This window comes from Xenia sp. Carnegie-2017, unplaced genomic scaffold (genome assembly GCF_021976095.1).
Source record: "Xenia sp. Carnegie-2017 unplaced genomic scaffold, XeniaSp_v1 HiC_scaffold_24, whole genome shotgun sequence".
Taxonomy (NCBI): Eukaryota; Metazoa; Cnidaria; class Anthozoa; order Malacalcyonacea; family Xeniidae; genus Xenia; species Xenia sp. Carnegie-2017.
Genome location: NW_025813487.1, coordinates 11,371,330 through 11,396,823, shown reverse-complemented (window position 1 = coordinate 11,396,823; position 25,494 = coordinate 11,371,330). Strand labels below are relative to the sequence as shown.

Here is a 25,494-nt window from a genome sequence, read left to right as displayed (position 1 = left end):
GGTGTATAACAGAAATTGGAATTGCATGTTTGAAACTGGATCAGAGACTAGAGTGTGTAATTGAAACTGAGATGTATAACAGAAATTGGAGTTGCATGTTTGAAACTGGATCAGAGACTAGAGTGTGTAATTGAAACTGAGGTGTATAACAGAAATTGGAGTTGCATGTTTGAAACTGGATCAGAGACTAGAGTGTGTAATTGAAACTGAGGTGTATAACAGAAATTGGAGTTGCATGTTTGAAACTGGATCAGAGACTAGAGTGTGTAATTGAAACTGAGGTGTATACCAGAAACTGGAGTTGCATGTTTGAAACTGGATCAGAGTACAAATAAAATTTAAGTGTTTTATATACACCAAAGTGTATAATTTAACCTGAAGTGTAAAACTAAATAAAAGTACCATGTACAATCGAAAATGTTGAGTATGAATAAAACCAGAGCGTTCAACTGTAAGATTGGTTTATGGCTTAAGTTTATAGCATGGCGCATGACTAGATAGTGCTGAACTGCGCTTTTTTAACTTAGAAAATAAAACAGATACGTTCGAATCAAACAGTTCGAGCAAAAGCAGAAAAGATTTTTGTTTACTGATGTCGAACATGATTTGAGAAATCAACAAGCAACGGTTTATGGTGCAAATCAAATGACGTATAAGATACTATCAAACTTGCAAATCAAATGACGACGTAACGCCCATGAAAATTCTTATAATTAGTTCAGATATTGCTCGTTACAAATGATGATTTCACAATAGCTAATATTGTCAAAAGCAAACAAAGAGCTTGTCTTCGTCAGGGTGGATATAGCTAATTTATTATCTTGTTGGTAGCGTACTCGAAGAGAGAGTACTACACATTTTACCTCATCGTTGCCAGAGGCGCAAACATTCCTCGTTATATTTGTCAAAGTACCAATCGGATTACAAACACACGGCCGACAGCGGGGAAATCCGAAGTATCCTGACACGCAACGATCGCACTTTCGACCTCCAACATTTTGCACACAACTGCATTGACCGGTGATGTAGTTACATCTTGAAGACGACGACGAACCTTTGTTGTGACATTCGCAGGCTACAGTAGAAAAAAATATATCGACATCAAATGATAAACCCTTTCTCATGCAGGTCGAAGAAAACCTTTAAGTTAACGAGGAACAACGAAAGTATATGTTGGCTATACGTGTAGGAACAAATTTCGAAACAATTTTTATCGGATAAAGATAACAAACGCATAATGTCATCAAAAAGCGAGAAAATTACGATCTAGAAGAAAGCAACAAATCGGATTTAATTTTAACGTTACGATTCTCAACAGAGAGATTCTTTTAGAACAAGTATTATATATTATCTACGTAATGCGCATGACTGAAAGTCACATGTACAGCAATTACAAAGGCGTCAGCAAGAGGAGGGAAGGGGACGACTGTCCCTGCAATATCTTTCATATTAAGGTATTTATATTTGTAACTTAAAATGTCAATATATAAAAAAGTGCGCAAATACGTTATTGACATTTTGGGGCTGTTCTATCCCCAAAATAAAACCCAGCCGGCGCCAGTGAGCAATTCCCAGAGGAACAACATGGGGACAAGGCTAACACCTAGAACGCCATACTAGAACAACCCTCCCCACAGACACATCTGAATCCATCTTTTTATATGAACATATTTGTCATCTCTTATGAAAGCAAGCTTTACCTTTGCAGTTGGGATAACCATAAAAACCAGACTTGCAGCGGTCACACTTCCAGCCAATATAACCCTCCTTACAGTCACAGCGGCCAGCGGCGTTACATGCAATTTTCGTAGAGCCAGCCAAGGGACATGTGCATGCTGAAATACAATGGGAGCAATGCATACAGTTGAATGATCTAGAGCCCAATTTACTAGATACGAGTTGGGCAAGCCGCCCTCTTAATAAAATGGCACAACTGACGATATTTACCACTAGAATCTGCTTCGTCTGCGTTTATATAAAGCTACAGAATTGATAGTCTAAGTTTGGTTTTTTAAACTTTTCAAAATAAACCAAAGAGGACGGTCGATGTACAAAATAAGCAATAACACAAAATGACACGAGATATCTCAAGTAGTATTGAAAGGAAATTGAGTATTCATATTCGTACATCAGAAGGAATCACTTACTTAGTTTTGTACATGTAGGATAATTGACGTATCCCAGCTTGCATTCGCCGCACCCCACGCCATCATAATTTTCTTTACATAAGCACTTTCCGGTCGAATCACATCCCTCAGAAGTCGTATGTCTCACATGGCAGTTACACCCTGAAGTTGGAGAATTACAAAATACGCATGATTTTTATCATGTTGCAATGAGCACAAACTTTACAAAGAACATAAATTGTACATGGATTTGGTTTTAATATAAAGTCTACTGGCTAGAATGAGACATAAGAACAAGATGAAGAGATAACACAATCCAGTCTTACGTATCTACAAAGTTTGAGATGTTACAGCCCAGTCCACATTGGGAGATAAGAAATAACACATTACATGTTTGTGGATGTAGATCGTCCAGGTTAGTAGAGTCCTTAAAAGGACTGTTGTTGTTGATGTTGACTGACGTTTCGACAACCTTAGCGGTAGTCATCTTCAGAGTCAAATGACAAAACTTGACTCTGAAGATGACTACCGCTAAGGTTGTCGAAACGTCAGTCAACAACAACAAAAACAGTCCTTCTCAGGACTCTACTAAACTGGACGATCTACATTTACAAACATGTAACGATACTCCCGGATTCAAACCATTTACTTTAAATCACACATTGTTGCCTACTTTAGGAGATTAGAAATAGCAACGTTCAGTCTCATGTACGATATGGGAGATAGAACAGCTCAGTCTTGTGAACGAAATCTCAGATTAGAGAAAAACAGTTCAGTCTTATGAACGAGATTAAAGATAGCGCAGTTCAGTCGTATGTAGCTACGAGATTAGAGACAGTAAAGTACAGTATTGTGTACAAGATTAGAGACAGTAAAGTACAGTATTGTGTACAAGATTAGAGATAGTACAGGACAGTATTGTGTACGAGATTAGGGATAGTACAGTACAGTATTGTGTACGAGATTAGGGATAGAACAGTACAGTATTGTGTACAAGATTAGAGACAGTAAAGTACAGTATTGTGTACAAGATTAGAGATAGTACAGTCCAGTATTGTGTATAAGATTAGAGATAGTACAGTACAGTACTATGAACAAAGTTAGAGATTACTGTAAATACTTACATTTGCACTTCGGAAAGCCGTAATAACCCTTTTGACACTTGTCGCATTTTCTTCCAGTGATTAATGGTCTACAACGACACTGACCTCCCCTGCGCCTGCAACTCGTTGGCGAGATAGCCCCAAGCGTCGAGCATTCACATCCTCAAAATAGAGAATTGAAACCATCATTAGTCCCACAAGACACATTTCATGAAATATGCTGTGGTATAAAAAGGACTGAAGAACAAAGCATTCACACAGAATTTCTGAACTTTAGGAAAAGTTATTATGACTTACTGGTACATCTGGGATAATTGTAGTACCCTTTGGAGCACTTGGTACACCGTTTACTACTATAGCCTCTCTTGCATGGACAGTTACCGTTGAGAGGGTTACAAACGAAGCCAGATGTACCGTATCTCGAGCAAATACAAGCTAAAAAGAAATTTGTAGAGCTTTTGCAGCGTGAAAAACATTTAGATAGCTCGCCAAACATGTGGTTAACTAATGCAATAGTAAAAATAATGTAGTGATCTCAAGGTTCGGCTAAAATGGCTGAAAACCCACCAAATTCAACATTGGCAATTGCGGTTGAGATTGCCCAAGCAAAGTAACTGATTGTTGACCACGCACGACTAATAGCGATAATAAATTCAGACCCCTATGTTTTGCCCTTCTAGTTTCCTGTACCTAATGTCAATGCAGTTTGCAAAATGATGTACCCAGTTTGTTGTGCAAGAGAGCAAGTTTGGCAACATTTGTTTGTAATCTACACGTCACGTTGTAAAAAATATAGGTCAAGTACAACAGCGCCAGATACCTGCTATGAAAAATCGATTCGGCTCTTTTGTAATATTTGTACTTAATTTGTGACAAAACACATTAGTCGAAATTTTCATTTAAAGAGCGGATACTAAAATAAAAATTCTTGGGCCTTGTCTCTTGGATAATAAAGAACTCCTACCCTGTCTCAAAGATCACTATATAATTCTGCTTTGACTCTTTCACCATAAAGAAATCCTATCCTGTCTGAATAATAATTAAATAATCCTACCTTGTCTCATAAAGAAATCCTACCAAGTCTTAATATCCATAACTATCCTACCTTGTCTTTTCGATCGTAACGAAATCTTGTGATCACCATGGACTTGAAATCCTAAGAAAAATTCCAAGGTATTAATCTGAACAATGCAACGAACGCGAAAACAACACAGTACTTTATTGCAGCGTTCCAATGTTCACACCAAAAACACTATTTATTCAAGAAAGTGGGAAAGCTAGAAAACAGGGCAGCGAGGAGAACGTGAGTTATAGCTTGAGGAGACCGGATATGTAGCTTTTAGAGAACGAGACTTATAGCTTGTGGAGAAAGTAATTTATAGCTTGTGGTTATAGGCCATTGGTCATAGAGACCGTGACTTAGCGACTTGTTGGCTCGCGAAGACCACTTACAGCTCTTGGCGAACGTAACTTATCACTTGTGGAGAACGTAACTTATCACTTGTGGAGAACGTAACTTATACCTCGAGGAAAACGTAAATTATAGCTCTTACAGAACCTAACTTAAAGCTCGTGAAGAGTTCTCATTAGCTGGTTGACTTAGGGCTTGTGGAGACCGCAAAGCAACGATCGTGAAAAACGTGACGTGACGTAAAGCTCTTGAAGATACTTTAGTAGAACGTTGGTTCAAAACAAGCTTTGAGGCTGCAGAGAACGGATTCTAATAGCTCGTGGAGAACGTAACTTATTGCTAGTGGAAAACAGACTACAAATGTGAAATTACGTACACTAAAGCTCAACAACGTGCATTTACCTTCAATAGTGATCTCCTTAATTGAGTAAAATCTCTAAAACACAATATTAATACTAAATCAATCATTGCATTAGTTATATGAATTTTCTCGCAAGAAATCATGCTGCCTTCACCATTTAGTAATAATTTCCTGGGTCCCATGACCTAATCCGCTAATAACTAATCGGAAAACTAGCTTTATATGTAAATTTTTTGGTGTAAAAACGAACTGGACATCAGAGGGTTTGATTTCTCTTGGGCGATTTATGTTTATTTTAATTTTATTCCCAAATAAGGTCTAGTCTTCTTTATGATTTTGTCTATAATAGCAACTTGGCTAGTGTAGATACTAGCATCACATCACTGATGTTTACTGCAGATGTTCATTTCAAGTTATGGCCACCCCCCTTTTTGCCCTTCTCTACCCAAACCACTGATGTTTACTGCAGATGTTCATTTCAAGTTATGGCCACCCCCCTTTTTGCCCTTCTCTACCCAAACCACTGATGTTTACGGATGTTCATTTCAAGTTATGGCCACCCACCTTTTGCCCTCTCTACCCAAACCACTGATGTTTACTGCGGATGTTCATTTCAAGTTATGGCCACCCACCTTTTTGCCCTTCTCTACCCAAACCACTGATGTTTACTCGGATGTTCATTTCAAGTTATGGCCACCCACCTTTTTGCCCTTCTCTACCCAAACCACTGATGTTTACTGCGGATGTTCATTTCAAGTTATGGCCACCCCCCTTTTTGCCCTTCTCTACCCAAACCACTGATGTTTACTGCGGATGTTCATTTCAAGTTATGGCCACCCACCTTTTGCCCTTCTTTACCCAAACCACTGATGTTTACTGCGGATGTTCATTTCAAGTTATGGACACCCACCCCTTTTGCCCTTCTCTACCACAGAAACTTATCACATGGTGACCAGCTACTATTTGTACTTACACCAGGATGTAACAAGAACTGTCAAGAAGCCATTATTGTTCCATTATTATGGAGCCATTATTGGAGCCATTATTGTAGTCATTGATGATCAATATGTCTTCATAGTGATCATCGACAGCAAAAATAAATTTCGCGTCAATTTTCACTTTACAAAATTAAAGAAGTAGTTCGTACTCACCTCAAATTCATGAGGAGTATTTGACTTTGGTAGCCTGAAAAATCTCAAACGCAGTTTCTTGATGTTCACTCTGCCAGAGAGGAAAGGTACCACGACCTTAAAATAAAGCACCAATTGTCACTTTATGAAATATTATTTTGAATAAATTGACACAATTTTTATTCGAAATTCAATTGGTGATGCAAAGTAAATGTGTTCTTTAGTCATTACTTTATGACTTGATCCAGTCTTGATAGGTTGCTGTACAATGCATTGGTATTCAGACGTTTCATTAAAACCTTCGTCGCAAACTGATTCAAAGACATCGGACACAAACACTGCCAAGGTTCTGTAGCGAGTTTCATCGCTTGAATATTTCTCAATTGCCCAAAATGAAGGTAAAGGAGTGAATGCAGTGTTCAGAGTAATTTTGTTGAGATACGTCGCCTAAAATGAGTAAAAATGCCTAGATTATCACTTGGATCGAACGAGCACTACACGGTTCACTTCGCTTGACATAAGGTTAACAATGAATACCGTACAATACATATGTAAATAACTTTTATGGCGTACTATATCTTTGACACGGAGATTTCAAATCACTTTCAGAGTTAAGTTTACTTGTTTAGTTTCCAATATTTATATCATAAAGAAATGAGGCACCAACGCAGGTGAGAATTTCCATTCTAGAAATAATATTTGCTGGTCTCGTCGTATAGCACTCGTCCCTCGTGGTTTTGAAAACATTATAAAACAGTAATTGGACTTGCCAAACTAACTTCCGTTCCTTAACTGTTTAAAACAGCATTTCTCAGAAGCTAAAAGAGCAAATCGAATTCTGTCATATCCGCAGGAAATGATTTGAAATCTCCGTGTTAAACATACGAAATAAAAGTTACTAGGTATCTAGGGTTTAAAGTGCCCCTTGCACCAAAAAAATTTTTTAGCAATATCAAATCTGTCTATGATTTTAAACCTCTTTGAGAGAAAGTTTTTGAATTTGGTAAAATCGTTTGATTTTTGTAAAGCGTTAAATTCTCTAAAATCGTATATTCTTGTGGACCATGTCAGTGATAATGAGGAGGCTGAAACTAGCCAATTTTCTGACGTCATCCAAGGTACTCGTGTCACACGAGTCGTGTATTCAATAGCTATCAAGTCAGTAACGAAGAAGCACAGCTATAGTCTACAAGCGTCTAAAAGCATTACCTTTGCACTAGTAAAAGCAGAAAAATGGTAAATAGTTGGTTTGCAGCCAATTGTACGAATAAATCAAGCCTTAGCTCTCGTATGAGTCTTCACACTGTGACTATGCCTTATGATGATAAAAGGTCCGAAGCTAAGCGAAGCGCGAATTTGAGCCTTCCAGTGCTCAACACCTTGTTCGGCTCACTTCAGACCAGAGGATTGAAGCGTCAATTTAGTAGTTTGCCGAATCAAAAGAACGCTAATTTTCCAAGGCTTAAAAAAGAGGAAATTGAATTTGTGTCTTATCTGAATGAACCGATTTATAGCTTTCTTTGCAAGACATAATTTTCTCGAATATTGTAATAAAACAGCGTGAAAGAACGTGTATGTTTAATATAAGCTAAATATGCCAGAATGCCGACTACCTTGGATGACGTCAAAATACCTTTTAGTGCCAGTTTCTTTTGTATTGTAGAAAAGACGGCGATGGGCCAAAAATGCAAAAATTCAAGACGCCATAGAAGCTTGTTGATTTGACCAAATTCGAAAATATTTCCTCAGAGAGACTTAAAATCATAGACAGATTTTATATTGGTGAAAAAATTTTTGGTGAAAGGGGCACTTTAAGTTTCAGTGTACACAAAGCACCTGTTCCAGATTGATGACAATATCCACATGTTGTTCGGCTGATCCTTTTGGGTATACTAATGACTTCCAAGAGGGACGACTCGAATCATTGGCACATACCCCGCAGTCATGCTGTGTGCCGTCTGAAATGAGTAAAACTAATTTCATATCCGCGTATTGTTGGCCATGCATCAGACATAAAGCCAATTTTTTTTTCATGGTATTATTTATGGCATTTTTTACATCATTTTTATTTGCTCCAGTTAAAAACATTTTTAAGTGCTTCGCAATATAAGCTCATAATCTGGCCTTAGGGAGGGCTGTATATGATATGATCGCCTGAGTCACTGCAGTTTTCAGTCGTCCCTAGCTAGTCGTCTCGGTCTCCTCGAAATTCGAGAACTTACAAATGTTTCGCACAAGCCTATGGTAATATCATTCTAAGAAACGTTTGAAAAAATTGAGGTTGCATGTGTGAAGACTGAAGAGGCGCTCCAACATGACTGGAGTCCATTTTCAACAACGATCACTCAAGATGATTTAGATTATAATCTCAAGATGCGTTTTTAAAATCATAATGGGTACACTACACCAGATTGATATCGAAATGGACTATTTTATTTTACAGCATAACAACTCCCGAATATTCTTAATATTCCGAAACTCAGCCAGACAGGGTGAAAACTTGCTAATGATAAATGGTTGTTAACGCTGAACAAATAAGAATTGAGTAATGAATTAGGAGTAGATTAAACGGTTTGTTTATTTGGTCAAAATTAATTTACACAACGAAACAATGTGTATAAAACAAGCCTTGTTTTATAAACTGTTTTCTGGTGTTCTCATATCATTTGGAGACATTTAATGAACGAAACTCAAACTACACTGTTTTATATGAAAAATTTGCTGACCTTTAAAAAAACTTGAAAAGTATATTAAGCAAACTTCACTTTGTTGTTACATTTCCGCATTGAAAGATATGTCAGGTGCTCAGATATAAACACAGATGACTATACACCATCAAGCAATGCGCAATCAACAACAGAATTCAAAGGGGGAAAAGATGAAACGTAAAACATTGCATAATGTAATCACTTACTGTTTAATTTACAACTTGCATGAAATGTTTCACAGGTTAACTTTGATATTAGCGGCGTTAAAAATGCGTTTTTACCACTTTTCAAATGGGATTCGGCACACGTAATTGACGCAAGCGCTTCAATGGAATAAATTGCGACGAGGCTGCGCAAAACCCATAGCGCAAACATGATCAGCTCTTTATGTTGACTTGGTAGAGTAAATCTTTCGAGGTTCAACGACGTTTATTGAAGGTATAGCCAGTTCTTCATGCGGTTATGCAGGCACTCCCGACGCGCAATATTTAGTCAGGAAATGATGAAGGATTGACCTCTGGTCTAATTTCCATAGAACGGAATGTGCGTAATTAATGGAAATATGAATGGAGCGCACTTATAATGACGCTGACGAGCGCAAATTTAGGAAGAATTTTTATATTTCAAGTATTCTTCAACCCGTACGAGAAAAGTGATGAGAGTAGTTGGCCTTTACAAAGCGCCATGTTCTGTCACGAAGTGTTTTTGTTTACGACTGTGACAACATAAAACAACAGGAGAAACAATAATAAAAAGATATCGATGCAATTGAGTATGCTTTTGGAATAGACATTCGCAGCAAGCTGGCGTATCTCACACGTAAAATCTCATGTTACAATACTGCAACAAAGCATGCGCTATCGAGAAAAATAATCTACTATGATAAAGTTGACTGTATTACTCTCACACATCATGGCACAGTCAAAGTAAATTGACAATAACAACCTAGAAAATTACTCTGAAGGGCTGTCTAACTCCAAGACCCGATAGTGTAGTATGAAAGTAATCAACACAGACAGCATAAATTAGATGCAACCATAATGAATAGGGACGAACAGCACATTGTTGTATTAATATTGAAGGCACGTGTTTACTAAAATTTGCTAGGTAAGGTTACACGATTCACAAATGCCAGAAATACAAAAGCCGTCTACGTTAAAGAGATCGTTCTATCTCTCGTTATTTTCATTATAGGAAATGTACTTTTATTGAGAGTTCTTAAATCTTTCTGTTGGGATTACCAAAAAAACTGAATGGAGCATTTTCGGAAGTTGGGATGATATTTCAAGCTAGTCTGTATTCATATCATTGATTTGTTTAAAAAGTTAAGTCTTTGAGCTGCATTCACTGTTACTGAAAAACATAAACCAAATAAGAAAACTATGAAAAGTTCACACAATTGATTGTATGAAATAAATCCAGCTACAAAATGTCATCGATCAGCTTTCTATATGACGTCACTTGACAATAATCAATGTATGAAAATGCAAGTAAAAACGATGTTTGTTTTTTTCACTCATATTGACGTTGTAACGACTATTTGATTTGCTATGTCTGTGCGATGTTTTCTAGGGTGATTGGTCACTTTCTGGAGAAACAGGGGGAGCTTGCTCTTAGACAACTTGGCAGAAAACCGGCGACTCCTAAGCTTCAGTGACGAGTTTTTTATGCAGCTATACTTTGATTTTTGTGATTACTCATTCTTTTAATGATTTGTCAGAACATAATTAATGCTATTTTATTCTTTATCAACAGATTGCAGTGACGAAAAATAATTGTCAAACATAATTCCGTTTTGTGCTTTTCATTCATGAAAAATGATCTAATGTTGAAACTTTGAGTTCCTCACGTCGTCCATATATTCATCATAAACGACTTTGCATCATCAGCTACAAAAGTCCATGTCTTAAATTCAGTCGTTGTGCGCTTAAAACTCTTGTGTCCAAACCATGAGTTGTCTATCATTCATGGGTCTGTAATTTGACATGGGTTGCATCGACTAACTAAAAAAGTGCTCTAATGTTAAAAATGTCAAACATTTTCCAAATAAAAATGTCTTTTGAAGGAGTGACGAATTGTTTCCGGGAAAACCAAGAGAGGTTTTCAAATTTCATTTAGTTCACATTTCCTTGCAAAACAGTTACGAATGTGCATAGAAAACCAGGTCCTCCATCGATTTGGTAATTAAGAATCTTAAAGGATCAACGTGGCATGCGCATTTTTTTGCTTGAGTTTTCAAACGCAAAAACATACCATACAGCACCAAAGAGCCACAAAACAACAAGACAAACACTGAAATACACCATTCCAGTTTGTGTAAAGACAAAGCTTGCTAATATTCGACTAATGACGATTGAAGAATGAACGGTCGCAAGCGATATACCTTGAAATAACCCAGCGTTCTTCGGATCGGTGATTTTAGACAGTAACGAGCAACCAAGAACAAATATTATGTGTGGAGAGCCGAGCGTTACGTAAAACAAAAGAATATAATATTGAATGTACGAGAAATGGGTCCACGTTAATGCAAGTGATGTCAGCAACGACAAGGCGATTATTTGAATCGTTATAAAAAACGTGACGATTCTCCTTTCATCGAAACGATTCGAAGCGATGTATGTTGCAGTAAAGAAAACAAAGTTCAGAAATGAGCTATTGAGGAAGTATAATTTTACATGAATAAGTTTGAGTTTTAACACTTCTTCGGCAAGAAGTGGTGTTGAAAAAGAAGCCGTACTGGAAAAGAACTCGCTGCAAAATATCAAGTAAAACAAGCAAATCACCTTGGAGTTGCAGTGCTGCCATTCATTATTGGTAACTTCTCGATTTTGTGCCACGTAACTTTCCGTGATTGTATCGTCGTGTTGTGCACTGTCACTCGAAGCGAAAGAATCAACGTGGTCAGATACCACTTTCTCGTCTAAATTGCCAGGCAAAAAGAAGGACCACACCAGGAAAACAGACCAGATGCAGAACAAAATAATGCCTGGTGAATTTCCTGCATCGATTTTCAATCCCATGAAAGTTGCCTTAAAGGTTATGACGCTCCCGATAGCAGGGCCAAATGAGCTCCCTAGGCAATACGCACCATCAAGAAGAACAAACATTTTAACTCGTTTATCTTTAGATGTGTTTAACGCAATGTAGCGGAATAGAAGACCGTTTGAACCATCGCCCATTCCGGCCAAAACTCGCCCTAGAAGTGGAAACACGGGAAATTCTCTAATGCAATAGAACAGATTACCCAAAACCTTCATCATAAAACTAGTAATGATCAAAAGTTTCACGTGACCAAGGCGATCACCGACGAGCCCAAACAGCGGAGTCATGACAACAGCAGCGACATTGAACGAGATTAAAACGACTGCCAAATATCTCTCTGTTTGACCTAATGACTTCATGTAATACCAAGCTGTCGGTAATATGAAGTATATTTCACATCCGTCTATGAAAGATCGAGCAAAAACAAACACAATCGGGAAGAGGTGCATCCATCCAGCTTTGAACATAATGTATAGAGATCCCTGTAACAAATTGTTAAAGTAATTCATAAGAGTGAAAGCGAATACCAAAACGGTCAGACAAGACTTTATCAAAGTGTCAACTGCACTGAATTTTTTGTTTAAATAGACAAAAATAAGGTGCTCTTAAGATAGTGCTTACATCAGAAACATGGTGCATACGCAATCAAAATAAAAACCATACATAGTAGACTGAACTTTGTTCCACCTCTATGGAAGCGTTCAAGTAAACCCATATTTAATCTGATAATTGCAAATTGTTTCAAAATCTGGGAATAACGAACATTCTCACTAAAATTCTACACTACTGTCGCAGCGAGTGCGAGTGTGCTTTCTTTAGAGAAAAATCAATAGTAGTATCCAAAATGATAAACATTCTCTAGGTAGATAAACAATCTTTCATGGCAATATGCAGTAGAGGAAGTATGACCTTAAAACCAACCAAGTTTAATTACTATGTTCAAACAACCGAATGACAAAAACAGCTCATATGTTATAGTGTTTCTGGTTCCAGTTCACCTTTTGAAGGTTGAATCATCCGGCTGTATGAGCATTCAAACGCCATCAGGAATAACATAATAAGTTATATTATGTTTACATACAAGACTCATGTGGCAACGATACCGCAAGCAAATATCTAAATCATTTCAATATCGCACCCGAGCAACAGTGTGACCCTATATGAATAATTAATTATAAAAATACGTTGATCTGTGCTGATTACTGCTCCACAGTGGCCACACTGCCCAGCAATCATGTACTGTAAAAACTGACTGGTTAAAATAACCATTAAAATTGGCTACCTCAGATGCATTTAACCACTTCAACCAATATTTTTATGTTTACTTTAACCAATCATATGTTTATTTTAACCAATCATTTTTACAGTGTGCTGAAATCTTGTTGCAACAATGCGGCAATCATACAGCAGCAGTGAAAAGCTGTGTCGTCTCAAAAAGTCAGAGAAGAGAAGAGCACATGAACGTCATTCGCAACTCGCTTACTGTATACACATATTTTACTATATGTGTAATGTTGCGCATTCAAGCAATCAGTAAACGAATCCATCTTATCACACCTTCGTAAACGATTCTTATCATACCTGGCTGCAATTGTTATCAAAATTGTTGTAACAATTGCTAAAGGAGCAAGCATGAAAAGAATTTTAAGTTCAATGTTTTGTTGTTGATTTTTGAGCGTTCCGAGTCAATGGCTTTAACTAGCAATGATATTGTGAGCTATAATATTATTGCAATAATCTTGCTCACCCAAAAGTTGCAAAAAACTCTTAGCACACCTGTGACACAAATGGCCCAGAAACTTCTCAGAATATATTCATTCCATATCTTCACATAGCCTGTGACTCCGTGACGGATAATTTATAATTTAAACAAGGCTCACGTGTATGCCTTTAAGGTGAAGTTTGATTTGAATTCCACGAGTCAGTAGTCAGGAACAAAGAAGTCACGTGCGATAAAGCGCGAGATATAGAGCATTCACTTTTCGGATTTTTGAAAGGAATGAATCAGCTCATACAATAATAATGTGGGATATATACTTTTTCATAATCCGAGAAGATAACAAACGTTTTCAAAATCAGGTTGTTCATCTTGTTCTATACGTTTCTTATAAAATCTACTGAAAGTAGTTTCATTGGCCCATCCATCGATTTGTACCTGCTGCTGCAGATGTAAATGTAAAACGAGTGCTATGTGTACTGAAACAGGTTTTATCAATTCCAGCATTCCTCATTACAGCTAACAAGTTCAAGCCATCGTGCGACAGTGTTTTTCTTTACAGGTTTGTATGGTTTGTTGAAACTAAGCCGAAGTTTCTCATTACTGTCTCTCACCAGGTTTGTCATAAGTAAGTATTCTTCATCAGCTGAGTATGTTTTAAAAACTAATGGTTGAATATGCTTTCCAGATTTAGAGATCTTTAATATCTTATTAACCTCAAGCGTAAAATTTCGTCATTCAATTGTTGCATTCCACTTAATGTGAGTGCATTGTTGGGCCCATTGTTCCTAAATAGTTTAATACAGCAAAAACATTCCATGTCATTCGATGTTTTAGAAGAGAAGGTCGGAGTTAAAAAACACCTCTTAGATATCTTGAATCTAATGGATGGCTGCCAAATGATTGATCATGAGGAAAACTGACTGTAGGAATTGGAATTCTAATGGTATTTAAAGCACTGTGTGATAAACCTCGTTGACATTCAGTTAAAAGGAATTTAATGCCATTCCAAAGTTGCACAAACTGGATTATTTTCCTCCAACAGCAGAACTTTTCCAATCGTTGTAAGTATGTGCGATATTGTTTTTGTGTGCCGTGGCGCCATGACGCTAAGATAATCCCTGTAGCCCCTTCAGAAATTAATCGGTTGAGGAGGTGACTCCTGACAAGTGGCAACATAATAAATCCAGTTTGTTAATCAATGGGTGTCTTGCTTGTGGATCGCTGTGCAGAATCAATGTGTTCTGTTGCCTTTGGTAAAAGCACTGGATATTGCATAAGCATGTTCAATAAGGAGGGCCACAAAATTTTTGTGGGTCAAAATGGAACAACAATCAGACCAGTGGCTTTGTCCTCCCTCACTTTTCTGACCAGTCAAGAGTATCGTAACTAAAGGTGGGGTTGGGAGGCCACGCTTGGATATGTGTCTGTCGGAAAATTTTGGATGGTGGTCGGAAATTTAAATGGCCATAGTTGATGCAAGCACCTCAAAACTACGGATTTTAATGTCATGTGTTTGAATATTACAGATATTCGACACGAGATTTTCTGTCGGACTGTTAAACATTTCGGAAGTTACGCATTTCGCAATATAGAGTTACGTTAATGTACTTAAGTTTCAACGTTGTACATCTTTCATTAACTGCAGCTTGTAGTGTAAATCGAACAGTACTAAAAAACGGTTTAAGTGTTCAGTAATAAATAAATACCCGGATTTCTGGGTTCACTTTGGTGGTGATGAATCGTTCGCAGTTAACCGGACGTAAGTGAAGAATCAAGTTTCTCGCAAAATTCCAGCTTAGTCAATCAACGAGAATTTATAAATTTGACCAATTGTTCTGAGAATTCTGCAGCAGCTTTTTCATCGTCGTTCATGATAGCCTGTGCAATTTCCTCTTGCAGAGAGTCTTCGGGTTGATCGATATGTTCAGAGACGTTCCCTTCGTTGTTGTCGTTATTAACAACTTTTCATCGTTTATTCGTCAGCTGGTACAGCAGTTCATCGGCATCTGCTTCTTGACCACATTTTTGACTAGTCAATTCATCATCGTCTACTGCTAGTTGTCTTTTTCTGACAGGTTCTGCCGTAGAAAGCGATTCGCATACATCAATCTTATTTGCATTCAGCAGAGAAATACCAGAGAGTATTTCATTGTTCACATTCATTGAAGATTCGTCTTCCTCTTCTGAGAGAGCGATATTAGTATTTTTTCAGTTCCAGCCATTTTTTGACAGAATTTTTTTTTTGCAAACCAAACACACGGACTGAGCGCTCTGATTTCCCTCGCTCTTTATCACGTGACTTCTTAGTGAACTGACCAATGATGAAGTAGAATTACCGTTGATGCACTTATAAAGCTTGAGATGTTTTAATATACATTTCAAGCATGAGTAGCCTTTGGAGTTTTGAATGTTTGCTATACCAATTGGAAAGAACGTTCTTATGGTGAATGATGTCATTTGACTGGCTATTCCACGTAATTTTGATCCCAAAGTTCGGTTTTATTCAAGTATGAAGGTAACGCATGCGCACTGAATAACGTGTTCTTTCACAATGACCTCTCAATACGCCATTCAGACTTTACCGTTTGCCTTACCGTACTAAAATTTAAATTCAATGTATATAGATATAAGATAGACAAAAAGGTAAACAAAAAAGTAAACAAATAGAAAACACAAAAGCCGACACAAAGACAGACTTAAGGTAGAGACAGTACGCATATAGGTATCACTAAGGTGGACAAAAAGGTAGGCATAAAAGTAGACAATAAAAGTAAACACAAAGGTCTACACAAACGTAGACAAAAGTATACGCCCAAAGAAAGAAAGAAAAGTATCAAAAAATTAGACAAGAAGGCGGCTATGTTAGACATAAATGTAGACATAAAGATATCATGTAGACAAGAATAAAGACATTAAGAGACAAGAATGTAGACATAAAGATAAACAAAAAGTACGCACAAAGACAGATACAGTAGATATAAAAGTAAACACAAAGATACAAAAAAGGTAGATATAAAGATAAAGAGAAAGGTAGATATGAAGGTAGATATGAAGGTAGACATAAAGGTAGACACTAAGGTAGACATAAAGTTAGAAATAAAGGTATCACAAAATTAAAATTTTGTCTACACACATAAAGATGGGCATAAAAAGCAGACATTAATGTAGACATAAAGGTGAACATAAAAGAAAAATAAAGACAAAAAGGTAAAAAAAAGAAGACATATAGGTGGACAAATAGACAAGATCGTAGACACAAATGTAGACAAAATAGTAGACTAAAGGGTAGACGAAAAAGTAAGCGAAAATTGCATGCAGAGATAGACATGAAGGAAAGCAAAAACGTAGCTAAACATATGCGTATAGAAAAAAATAGATATGAAAGTAGACATGAAAGTGGACTTAAAACTAGACAAAGTAGACGTATAAGTATCACAAAAATAAAGAAAAAGGTAATCTAATTGCAGACGTGACCCATTGTGCATGTTCATGATTCTTGCCAGACATAAATTCAAGACATCTGATTGGTTGTAAACAAAACTTTTGAATGCCTGCAAGCATGCATGCGATTAGTTAAAAACCATTTCCACTTTATGCTCGTTTTCGAAGTATTGCTGGTGAATGATGTACAAAGGTTGTGCTGTTTGCAATTGTCGTGAGCACAAGAACCGTAGTTTACAAGAACATTTCTATCGTCAAGTAAAGCATCATCAGCAAGAGGAAAATGCTTAGGTATAATTGTAAACTTGTCTTAACATGCACTTTTATTCTTCACTGTGTGTGTGGGAAAAAAACGCACACGTTCAATATGACAGCTGTTTATAGAAATTAAACTTCTATCTTATTAGCTTTTGTGGTAATTTTGTGGTAATCAAAAAGCGGAAAGTTAAAGAAAACATTTGTTTTTTTTGAACAACTTGACCGTCGTTTGAGCGATATGTTCTTGAGTTCGCAAATGTGCGGATCTCATAAGCCAAGTCAAACTAAAACCTAAACTAGCCGAGTAGCCGTGAGCAGTCATAGCCGAAATGGTAAAAAATGCGCTTTGTGCAGTTGGATATTGCGATAATGATAAACGCTATCTCTATTATTAAGTTAAGAGGTCTCACGTAGAAAATTCAGTTTTTCATTAGTGGCCCAAAGATCAAGCACTTGCTGAAATTTGGCGAAAACAAATTGCCAACAGCAGATCCGATGACTTTAACCCAAAGCCTGGTGCACAAGGTACTTTAGTTTGCTCAAATTATTTTCCCTTGGTAAGAAGAATCCCAAATAACCGCGGAACGGATTATCCTTCGGTTTTTATTACGAGCAATCGAGGACTCCGCTTAAACGTAAAGGAGGAGAAACATGGACGACATCAAAGCGTCCTCATCAATCCTATGACACCGAGTATTCTGATTCAAGTTTTTATGGAAATCCAGCAAAATCTGAGGCATCTTTACTCCTTGTCCATTTGGAATTTGAACAGTTGACGAGAGAGTATGATGTAAGGTTTCACACCGGCCTGCCATCGACTAACAGTTTTAAGTGTGCATTTGAATACTTGGCTGTTTCTTCTTCTGGCTGTTAAGTCGCCATACATAATAATAAAAATAGCAATGTCACTTTACAAATAATTGGAAATACTAATAGGAGTTTGCCGTAGAATAGTTCCTCGTGATACTTGCTGACTTTGCTGTAGACATGTGCGTGTGTTACGAACTCAAGAACATCGCTCAAACGACGGTCAAGTTGTTCAAAGAAAACAAATGTTTTCTTTAACTTTCCGCTTTTTGATTACCACAAAATTGGACTCACGTGTATAAAAAATCGCAAATAATAATTTAACTATTCAAATGGACAAGTTTGAGAAATATTTTTGAAAGAAATGGCCAATATGTATCAGGGTAATTTTTACGCATTTATTAGTAATTTATATGGACGCCATGCGTGACCGCGCGCTCGGCCCAATGTTTTTGCACCCCCTGCAATATGGTTGCGATAACCTTGAAAAGGTCTATTGAGCAGTGAATTAGGAGTAGATTAAACGGTTTGTCTATTTGGTCAAAATTAATTTACACAACGAAACAATGTGTATAAAACAAGCCTTGTTTTATAAACTGTTTTCTGGTGTTCTCACATCAACTGGAGACATTTAATGAACGAAACTCAAACTGCACTGTTTTACATGAAAAATTTGCTGACCTTTAAAAAACTTGAAAAGTATATTAAGCAAACTTCGCTTTGTTGTTACATTTCCGCATTGAAAGATATGTCAGGTGCTCAGATATAAACAGAGATGACTTACACCATCAAGCAATGCGCAATCAACAACAGAATTCAAAGGAAAAAGATGAAACGTAAGACATCGTATAATGTAATCACTTACTGTTTAATTTACAACTTGCATGAAATGTTTCAAATGTTTTTACCACTTTTCAAATGGGATTCGGCACACGTAATCGACGCAAGCGCTTCAATGGAATAAATTGCGACGAGCCTGCGCAATACCCGTAGCGCAAACATGATCAGCTCTTTATGTTGACTTGGTAGAGTAATCTTTCGAGGTTCAACGACGTTTATTGAAGGTATAGCCAGTTCTTCATGCGGTTATGCAGGCACTCCCGACGCGCAATATTTAGTCAGGAAATGATGAAGGATTGACCTCTGGTCTAATTTCCATAGAACGGAATGTGCGTAATTAATGGAAATATGAATGGAGCGCACTTATAATGACGCTGACGAGCGCAAATTTAGAAAGAGTTTTTATATTTCAAGTATTCTTCAACCCGTACGAGAAAAGTGATGAGAGTAGTTCGGCCTTTACAAAGCGCCATGTTCTGTCACGAAGTGTTTTTGTTTACGACTGTGACAACATAAAACAACAGGAGAAACAATAATAAAAAGATATCGATGCAATTGATTATGCTTTTGGAATAGACATTCGCAGCAAGCTGGCGTATCTCACACGTAAAATCTCATGTTACAATACTGCAACAAAGCATGCGCTATCGAAAAAAATAATCTACTATGATAAAGTTGACTGTATTACTCTCACACATCATGGCACAGTCAAAGTAAATTGACAATAACAACCTATAAAATTACTTTGAAGGGCTATCTAACTCGAAGACCCGATAGTGTAGTATGAAAGTAATCAACACAGACAGCTTAAATTAGATGCAACCATAATGAATAGGGACGAACAGCACATTGCTGTATTAATATTCAAGGCACTTGTTTACTAAAATTTGCTAAGTAATGTTACACGATTCACAAATGCCAGAAATACAAAAGCCGTCTACGTAAAGAGATCGTTCTATCTCTCGTTATTTTCATCATAGAAAATGTACTTTTATTGAGAGTTTTTAAATCTTTCTGTTGGAATTACCAAAAAAACTGAATGTAGCATTTTCGGCAGTTGGGATGATATTTCAAGCTAGTCTGCATTCATATCACTGATTTGTTTAAAAAGTTAAGTCTTTGAGCTGCATTCACTGTTACTGAAAAACATAAACCGAATAAGAAAACTATGAAAAGTTCACACAATTGATTGTATGAGATAAATCCAGCGACAAAATGTCATCGATCAGCTTTCTATATGACGTCACTTGACAATAATCAATGTATGAAAATGCAAGTAAAACGATCTTTGTTTTTCACTCATATTGACGTTGTAACGACTATTTGATTTGCTATGTCTGTGCAATGTTTTCTAAGGCGATTGGTCACTTTCTGGGAAAACAGGAGGGAGCTTGCTTTTAGACAACTTGGCAGAAAACCGGCGTCTCCTAAGCATCAATGACGAGATTTTTCTTGCAGCTATACTTTGATTTTTGTGATTACTCATCCGTTTAATGATTTATCAGAACATTACAAATGCTATTTTATTCTTTATCAACAGATTGCAGTGGCGAAAAATTATTGTCAAACATACTTCCTTTTTGTGCTTTTCATTCATGAAAAATGATCTAATGTTGAAACTTTGAGTTCCTCGCGTCGTCCATATATTCATCATAAACGACTTTGCATCATCAGCTACAAAAGTCCATGTCTTAAATTCAGTCGTTGTGCGCTTAAAACTCTTGTGTCCAAACCATGAGTTGTCTATCATTCATGGGTCTGTAATTTGACATGGGTTGCATCGACTAACTAAAAAAGTGCTCTAATGTTAAAAATGTCAAACATTTTCCAAATAAAAATGTCTTTTGAAGGAGTGACGAATTGTTTCCGGGAAAACCAAGAGAGGTTTTCAAATTTCATTTAGTTCACATTTCCTTGCAAAACAGTTACGAATGTGCATAGAAAACCAGGTCCTCCATCGATTTGGTAATTAAGAATCTTAAAGGATCAACGTGGCATGCGCATTTTTGCTTGAGTTTTCAAACGCAAAAACATACCATACAGCACCAAAGAGCCACAAAACAACAAGACAAACACTGAAATACACCATTCCAGTTTGTGTAAAGACAAAGCTTGCTAATATTCGACTAATGACGATTGAAGAATGAACGGTCGCAAGCGATATACCTTGAAATAACCCAGCGTTCTTCGGATCGGTGATTTTAGACAGTAACGAGCAACCAAGAACAAATATTATGTGTGGAGAGCCGAGCGTTACGTAAAACAAAAGAATATAATATTGAATGTACGAGAAATGGGTCCACGTTAATGCAAGTGATGTCAGCAACGACAAGGCGATTATTTGAATCGTTATAAAAAACGTGACGATTCTCCTTTCATCGAAACGATTCGAAGCGATGTATGTTGCAGTAAAGAAAACAAAGTTCAGAAATGAGCTATTGAGGAAGTATAATTTTACATGAATAAGTTTGAGTTTTAACACTTCTTCGGCAAGAAGTGGTGTTGAAAAGAAGCCGTACTGGAAAAGAACTCGCTGCAAAATATCAAGTAAAACAAGCAAATCACCTTGGAGTTGCAGTGCTGCCATTCATTATTGGTAACTTCTCGATTTTGTGCCACGTAACTTTCCGTGATTGTATCGTCGTGTTGTGCACTGTCACTCGAAGCGAAAGAATCAACGTGGTCAGATACCACTTTCTCGTCTAAATTGCCAGGCAAAAAGAAGGACCACACCAGGAAAACAGACCAGATGCAGAACAAAATAATGCCTGGTGAATTTCCTGCATCGATTTTCAATCCCATGAAAGTTGCCTTAAAGGTTATGACGCTCCCGATAGCAGGGCCAAATGAGCTCCCTAGGCAATACGCGCCATCAAGAAGAACAAACATTTTAACTCGTTTATCTTTAGATGTGTTTAACGCAATGTAGCGGAATAGAAGACCGTTTGAACCATCGCCCATTCCGGCCAAAACTCGCCCTAGAAGTGGAAACACGGGAAATTCTCTAATGCAATAGAACAGATTACCCAAAACCTTCATCATAAAACTAGTAATGATCAAAAGTTTCACGTGACCAAGGCGATCACCGACGAGCCCAAACAGCGGAGTCATGACAACAGCAGCGACATTGAACGAGATTAAAACGACTGCCAAATCTCTCTGTTTGACCTAATGACTTCATGTAATACCAAGCTGTCGGTAATATGAAGTATATTTCACATCCGTCTATGAAAGATCGAGCAAAAACAAACACAATCGGGAAGAGGTGCATCCATCCAGCTTTGAACATAATGTATAGAGATCCCTGTAACAAATTGTTAAAGTAATTCATAAGAGTGAAAGCGAATACCAAAACGGTCAGACAAGACTTTATCAAAGTGTCAACTGCACTGAATTTTTTGTTTAAATAGACAAAAATAAGGTGCTCTTAAGATAGTGCTTACATCAGAAACATGGTGCATACGCAATCAAAATAAAAACCATACATAGTAGACTGAACTTTGTTCCACCTCTATGGAAGCGTTCAAGTAAACCCATATTTAATCTGATAATGGCAAATTGTTTCAAACTCTGGGAATAACGAACATTCTCACTAAAATTCTACACTACTGTCGCAGCGAGTGCGAGTGTGCTTTCTTTAGAGAAAAATCAATAGTAGTATCCAAAATGATAAACATTCTCTAGGTAGATAAACAATCTTTCATGGCAATATGCAGTAGAGGAAGTATGACCTTAAAACCAACCAAGTTTAATTACTATGTTCAAACAACCGAATGACAAAAACAGCTCATATGTTATAGTGTTTCTGGTTCCAGTTCACCTTTTGAAGGTTGAATCATCCGGCTGTATGAGCATTCAAACGCCATCAGGAATAACATAATAAGTTATATTATGTTTACATACAAGACTCATGTGGCAACGATACCGCAAGCAAATATCTAAATCATTTCAATATCGCACCCGAGCAACAGTGTGACCCTATATGAATAATTAATTATAAAAATACGTTGATCTGTGCTGATTACTGCTCCACAGTGGCCACACTGCCCAGCAATCATGTACTGTAAAAACTGACTGGTTAAAATAACCATTAAAATTGGCTACCTCAGATGCATTTAACCACTTCAACCAATATTTTTATGTTTACTTTAACCAATCATATGTTTATTTTAACCAATCATTTTTACAGTGTGCTGAAATCTTGTTGCAACAATGCGGCAATCATACAGCAGCAGTGAAAAGCTGTGTCGTCTCAAAAAGTCAGAGAAGAGAAGAGCACATGAACGTCATTCGCAACTCGCTTACTGTATACACATATTTTACTATATGTGTAATGTTGCGCATTCAAGCAATCAGTAAACGAATCCATCTTATCACACCTTCGTAAACGATTCTTATCATACCTGGCTGCAATTGTTATCAAAATTGTTGTAACAATTGCTAAAGGAGCAAGCATGAAAAGAATTTTAAGTTCAATGTTTTGTTGTTGATTTTTGAGCGTTCCGAGTCAATGGCTTTAACTAGCAATGATATTGTGAGCTATAATATTATTGCAATAATCTTGCTCACCCAAAAGTTGCAAAAAACTCTTAGCACACCTGTGACACAAATGGCCCAGAAACTTCTCAGAATATATTCATTCCATATCTTCACATAGCCTGTGACTCCGTGACGGATAATTTATAATTTAAACAAGGCTCACGTGTATGCCTTTAAGGTGAAGTTTGATTTGAATTCCACGAGTCAGTAGTCAGGAACAAAGAAGTCACGTGCGATAAAGCGCGAGATATAGAGCATTCACTTTTCGGATTTTTGAAAGGAATGAATCAGCTCATACAATAATAATGTGGGATATATACTTTTTCATAATCCGAGAAGATAACAAACGTTTTCAAAATCAGGTTGTTCATCTTGTTCTATACGTTTCTTATAAAATCTACTGAAAGTAGTTTCATTGGCCCATCCATCGATTTGTACCTGCTGCTGCAGATGTAAATGTAAAACGAGTGCTATGTGTACTGAAACAGGTTTTATCAATTCCAGCATTCCTCATTACAGCTAACAAGTTCAAGCCATCGTGCGACAGTGTTTTTCTTTACAGGTTTGTATGGTTTGTTGAAACTAAGCCGAAGTTTCTCATTACTGTCTCTCACCAGGTTTGTCATAAGTAAATATTCTTCATCAGCTGAGTATGTTTTAAAAACTAATGGTTGAATATGCTTTCCAGATTTAGAGATCTTTAATATCTTATTAACCTCAAGCGTAAAATTTCGTCATTCAGTTGTTGCATTCCACTTTTAATGTGAGTGCATTGTTGGGCCCATTGTTCCTAAATAGTTTAATACAGCAAAAACATTCCATGTCATTCGATGTTTTAGAAGAGAAGATCGGAGTTAAAAAACACCTCTTAGATATCTTGAATCTAATGGATGGCTGCCAAATGATTGATCATGAGGAAAACTGACTGTAGGAATTGGAATTCTAATGGTATTTAAAGCACTGTGTGATAAACCTCGTTGACATTCAGTTAAAAGGAATTCAATGCCATTCCAAAGTTGCACAAACTGGATTATTTTCCTCCAACAGCAGAACTTTTCCAATCGTTGTAAGTATGTGTAATACTGTTTTTGTGTGCCGTGGCGCCATGACGCTAAGATAATCCCTGTAGCCCCTTCAGAAATTAATCGGTTGAGGAGGTGACTCCTGACAAGTGGCAACATAATAAATCCAGTTTGTTAATCAATGGGTGTCTTGCTTGTGGATCGCTGTGCTGAATCAATGTGTTCTGTTGCCTTTGGTAAAAGCACTGGATATTGCATAAGCATGTTCAATAAGGAGGGCCACAAAATTTTTGTGGGTCAAAATGGAACAACAATCAGACCAGTGGCTTTGTCCTCCCTCACTTTTCTGACCAGTCAAGAGTATCGTAACTAAAGGTGGGGTTGGGAGGCCACGCTTGGATATGTGTCTGTCGGAAAATTTTGGATGGTGGTCGGAAATTTAAATGGCCATAGTTGATGCAAGCACCTCAAAACTACGGATTTTAATGTTATGTGTTTGAAGATTACAGATATTCGACACGAGATTTTCTGTCGGACTGTTAAACATTTCGGAAGTTACGCATTTCTCAATATAGAGTTACGTTAATGTACTTAAGTTTTAACGTTGTACATCTTTCATTAACTGCAGCTTGTAGTGTAAATCGAACAGTACTAAAAAATGGTTTAAGTGTTCAGTAATAAATAAATACCCGGATTTCTGGGTTGACTTTGGTGGTGATGAATCGCTCGCAGTTAACCGGACGTAAGTGAAGAATCAAGTTTCTCGCAAAATTCCAGCTTAGTCAATCAACGAGAATTTATAAATTTGACCAATTGTTCTAAGAATTCTGCAGCAGCTTTTTCATCGTCGTTCATGATAGCCTGTGCAATTTCCTCTTGCAGAGAGTCTTCGGGTTGATCGATATGTTCAGAGACGTTCCCTTCGTTGTTGTCGTTATTAACAACTTTTCATCGTTTATTCGTCAGCTGGTACAGCAGTTCATCTG

The 25,494-nt window shown here is 37.1% G+C and overlaps 2 protein-coding genes across 7 annotated transcripts in view; both read right to left on the bottom strand.

The window, feature by feature from the left end:
• LOC124450710 (laminin subunit alpha-3-like) overlaps nucleotides 1-9,349 on the bottom strand; it is a 31,382-nt gene extending 22,033 nt beyond the window's left edge. For 3 of the 4 annotated variants that reach the window (XM_047001348.1, XM_047001350.1, XM_047001351.1), the window contains exons 1-11: nucleotides 9,046-9,348; nucleotides 7,968-8,089; nucleotides 6,363-6,578; nucleotides 6,153-6,248; nucleotides 5,043-5,076; nucleotides 4,335-4,385; nucleotides 3,527-3,664; nucleotides 3,251-3,391; nucleotides 2,148-2,288; nucleotides 1,701-1,835; nucleotides 864-1,075 (exon numbers count right to left, since the gene is read on the bottom strand). In XM_047001348.1, the coding sequence (XP_046857304.1) occupies nucleotides 864-1,075; nucleotides 1,701-1,835; nucleotides 2,148-2,288; nucleotides 3,251-3,391; nucleotides 3,527-3,664; nucleotides 4,335-4,385; nucleotides 5,043-5,076; nucleotides 6,153-6,248; nucleotides 6,363-6,578; nucleotides 7,968-8,089; nucleotides 9,046-9,214 (1,455 nt within the window). In that variant the 5' untranslated portion in view covers nucleotides 9,215-9,348. Of the gene's footprint in view, nucleotides 1-863; nucleotides 1,076-1,700; nucleotides 1,836-2,147; nucleotides 2,289-3,250; nucleotides 3,392-3,526; nucleotides 3,665-4,334; nucleotides 4,386-5,042; nucleotides 5,077-6,152; nucleotides 6,249-6,362; nucleotides 6,579-7,967; nucleotides 8,090-9,045 lie in introns of all 4 variants that reach the window. The other variant, XM_047001349.1, reaches the window with a different exon arrangement.
• A 1,174-nt stretch (nucleotides 9,350-10,523) lies between these two features.
• On the bottom strand, nucleotides 10,524-20,220 carry LOC124451124. 3 transcript variants are annotated; one of them, XM_047001757.1, is made up of 2 exons: nucleotides 18,973-20,220; nucleotides 10,524-12,363 (listed from the first exon to the last, which is right to left on the bottom strand). In XM_047001757.1, exon 2 carries the CDS (start codon nucleotides 12,346-12,348, stop codon nucleotides 11,041-11,043), a length of 1,308 nt encoding a protein of 435 aa, XP_046857713.1. In that variant the 5' UTR covers nucleotides 12,349-12,363; nucleotides 18,973-20,220; the 3' UTR covers nucleotides 10,524-11,040. The 3 variants fall into 3 exon arrangements, with proteins under 3 accessions (XP_046857713.1, XP_046857711.1, XP_046857712.1); XM_047001755.1 differs by lacking the exon at nucleotides 18,973-20,220 and adding an exon at nucleotides 13,629-16,182; XM_047001756.1 differs by lacking the exon at nucleotides 18,973-20,220 and adding an exon at nucleotides 13,658-16,182.
• Between the last annotated feature and the right edge of the window lie 5,274 nt (nucleotides 20,221-25,494).

Bases quoted from the DNA above. Each gene is read 5' to 3' on its own strand.
- LOC124451124 (XM_047001757.1), bottom strand. From the start codon at position 12,348: ATGTTCAAAGCTGGATGGATGCACCTCTTCCCGATTGTGTTTGTTTTT.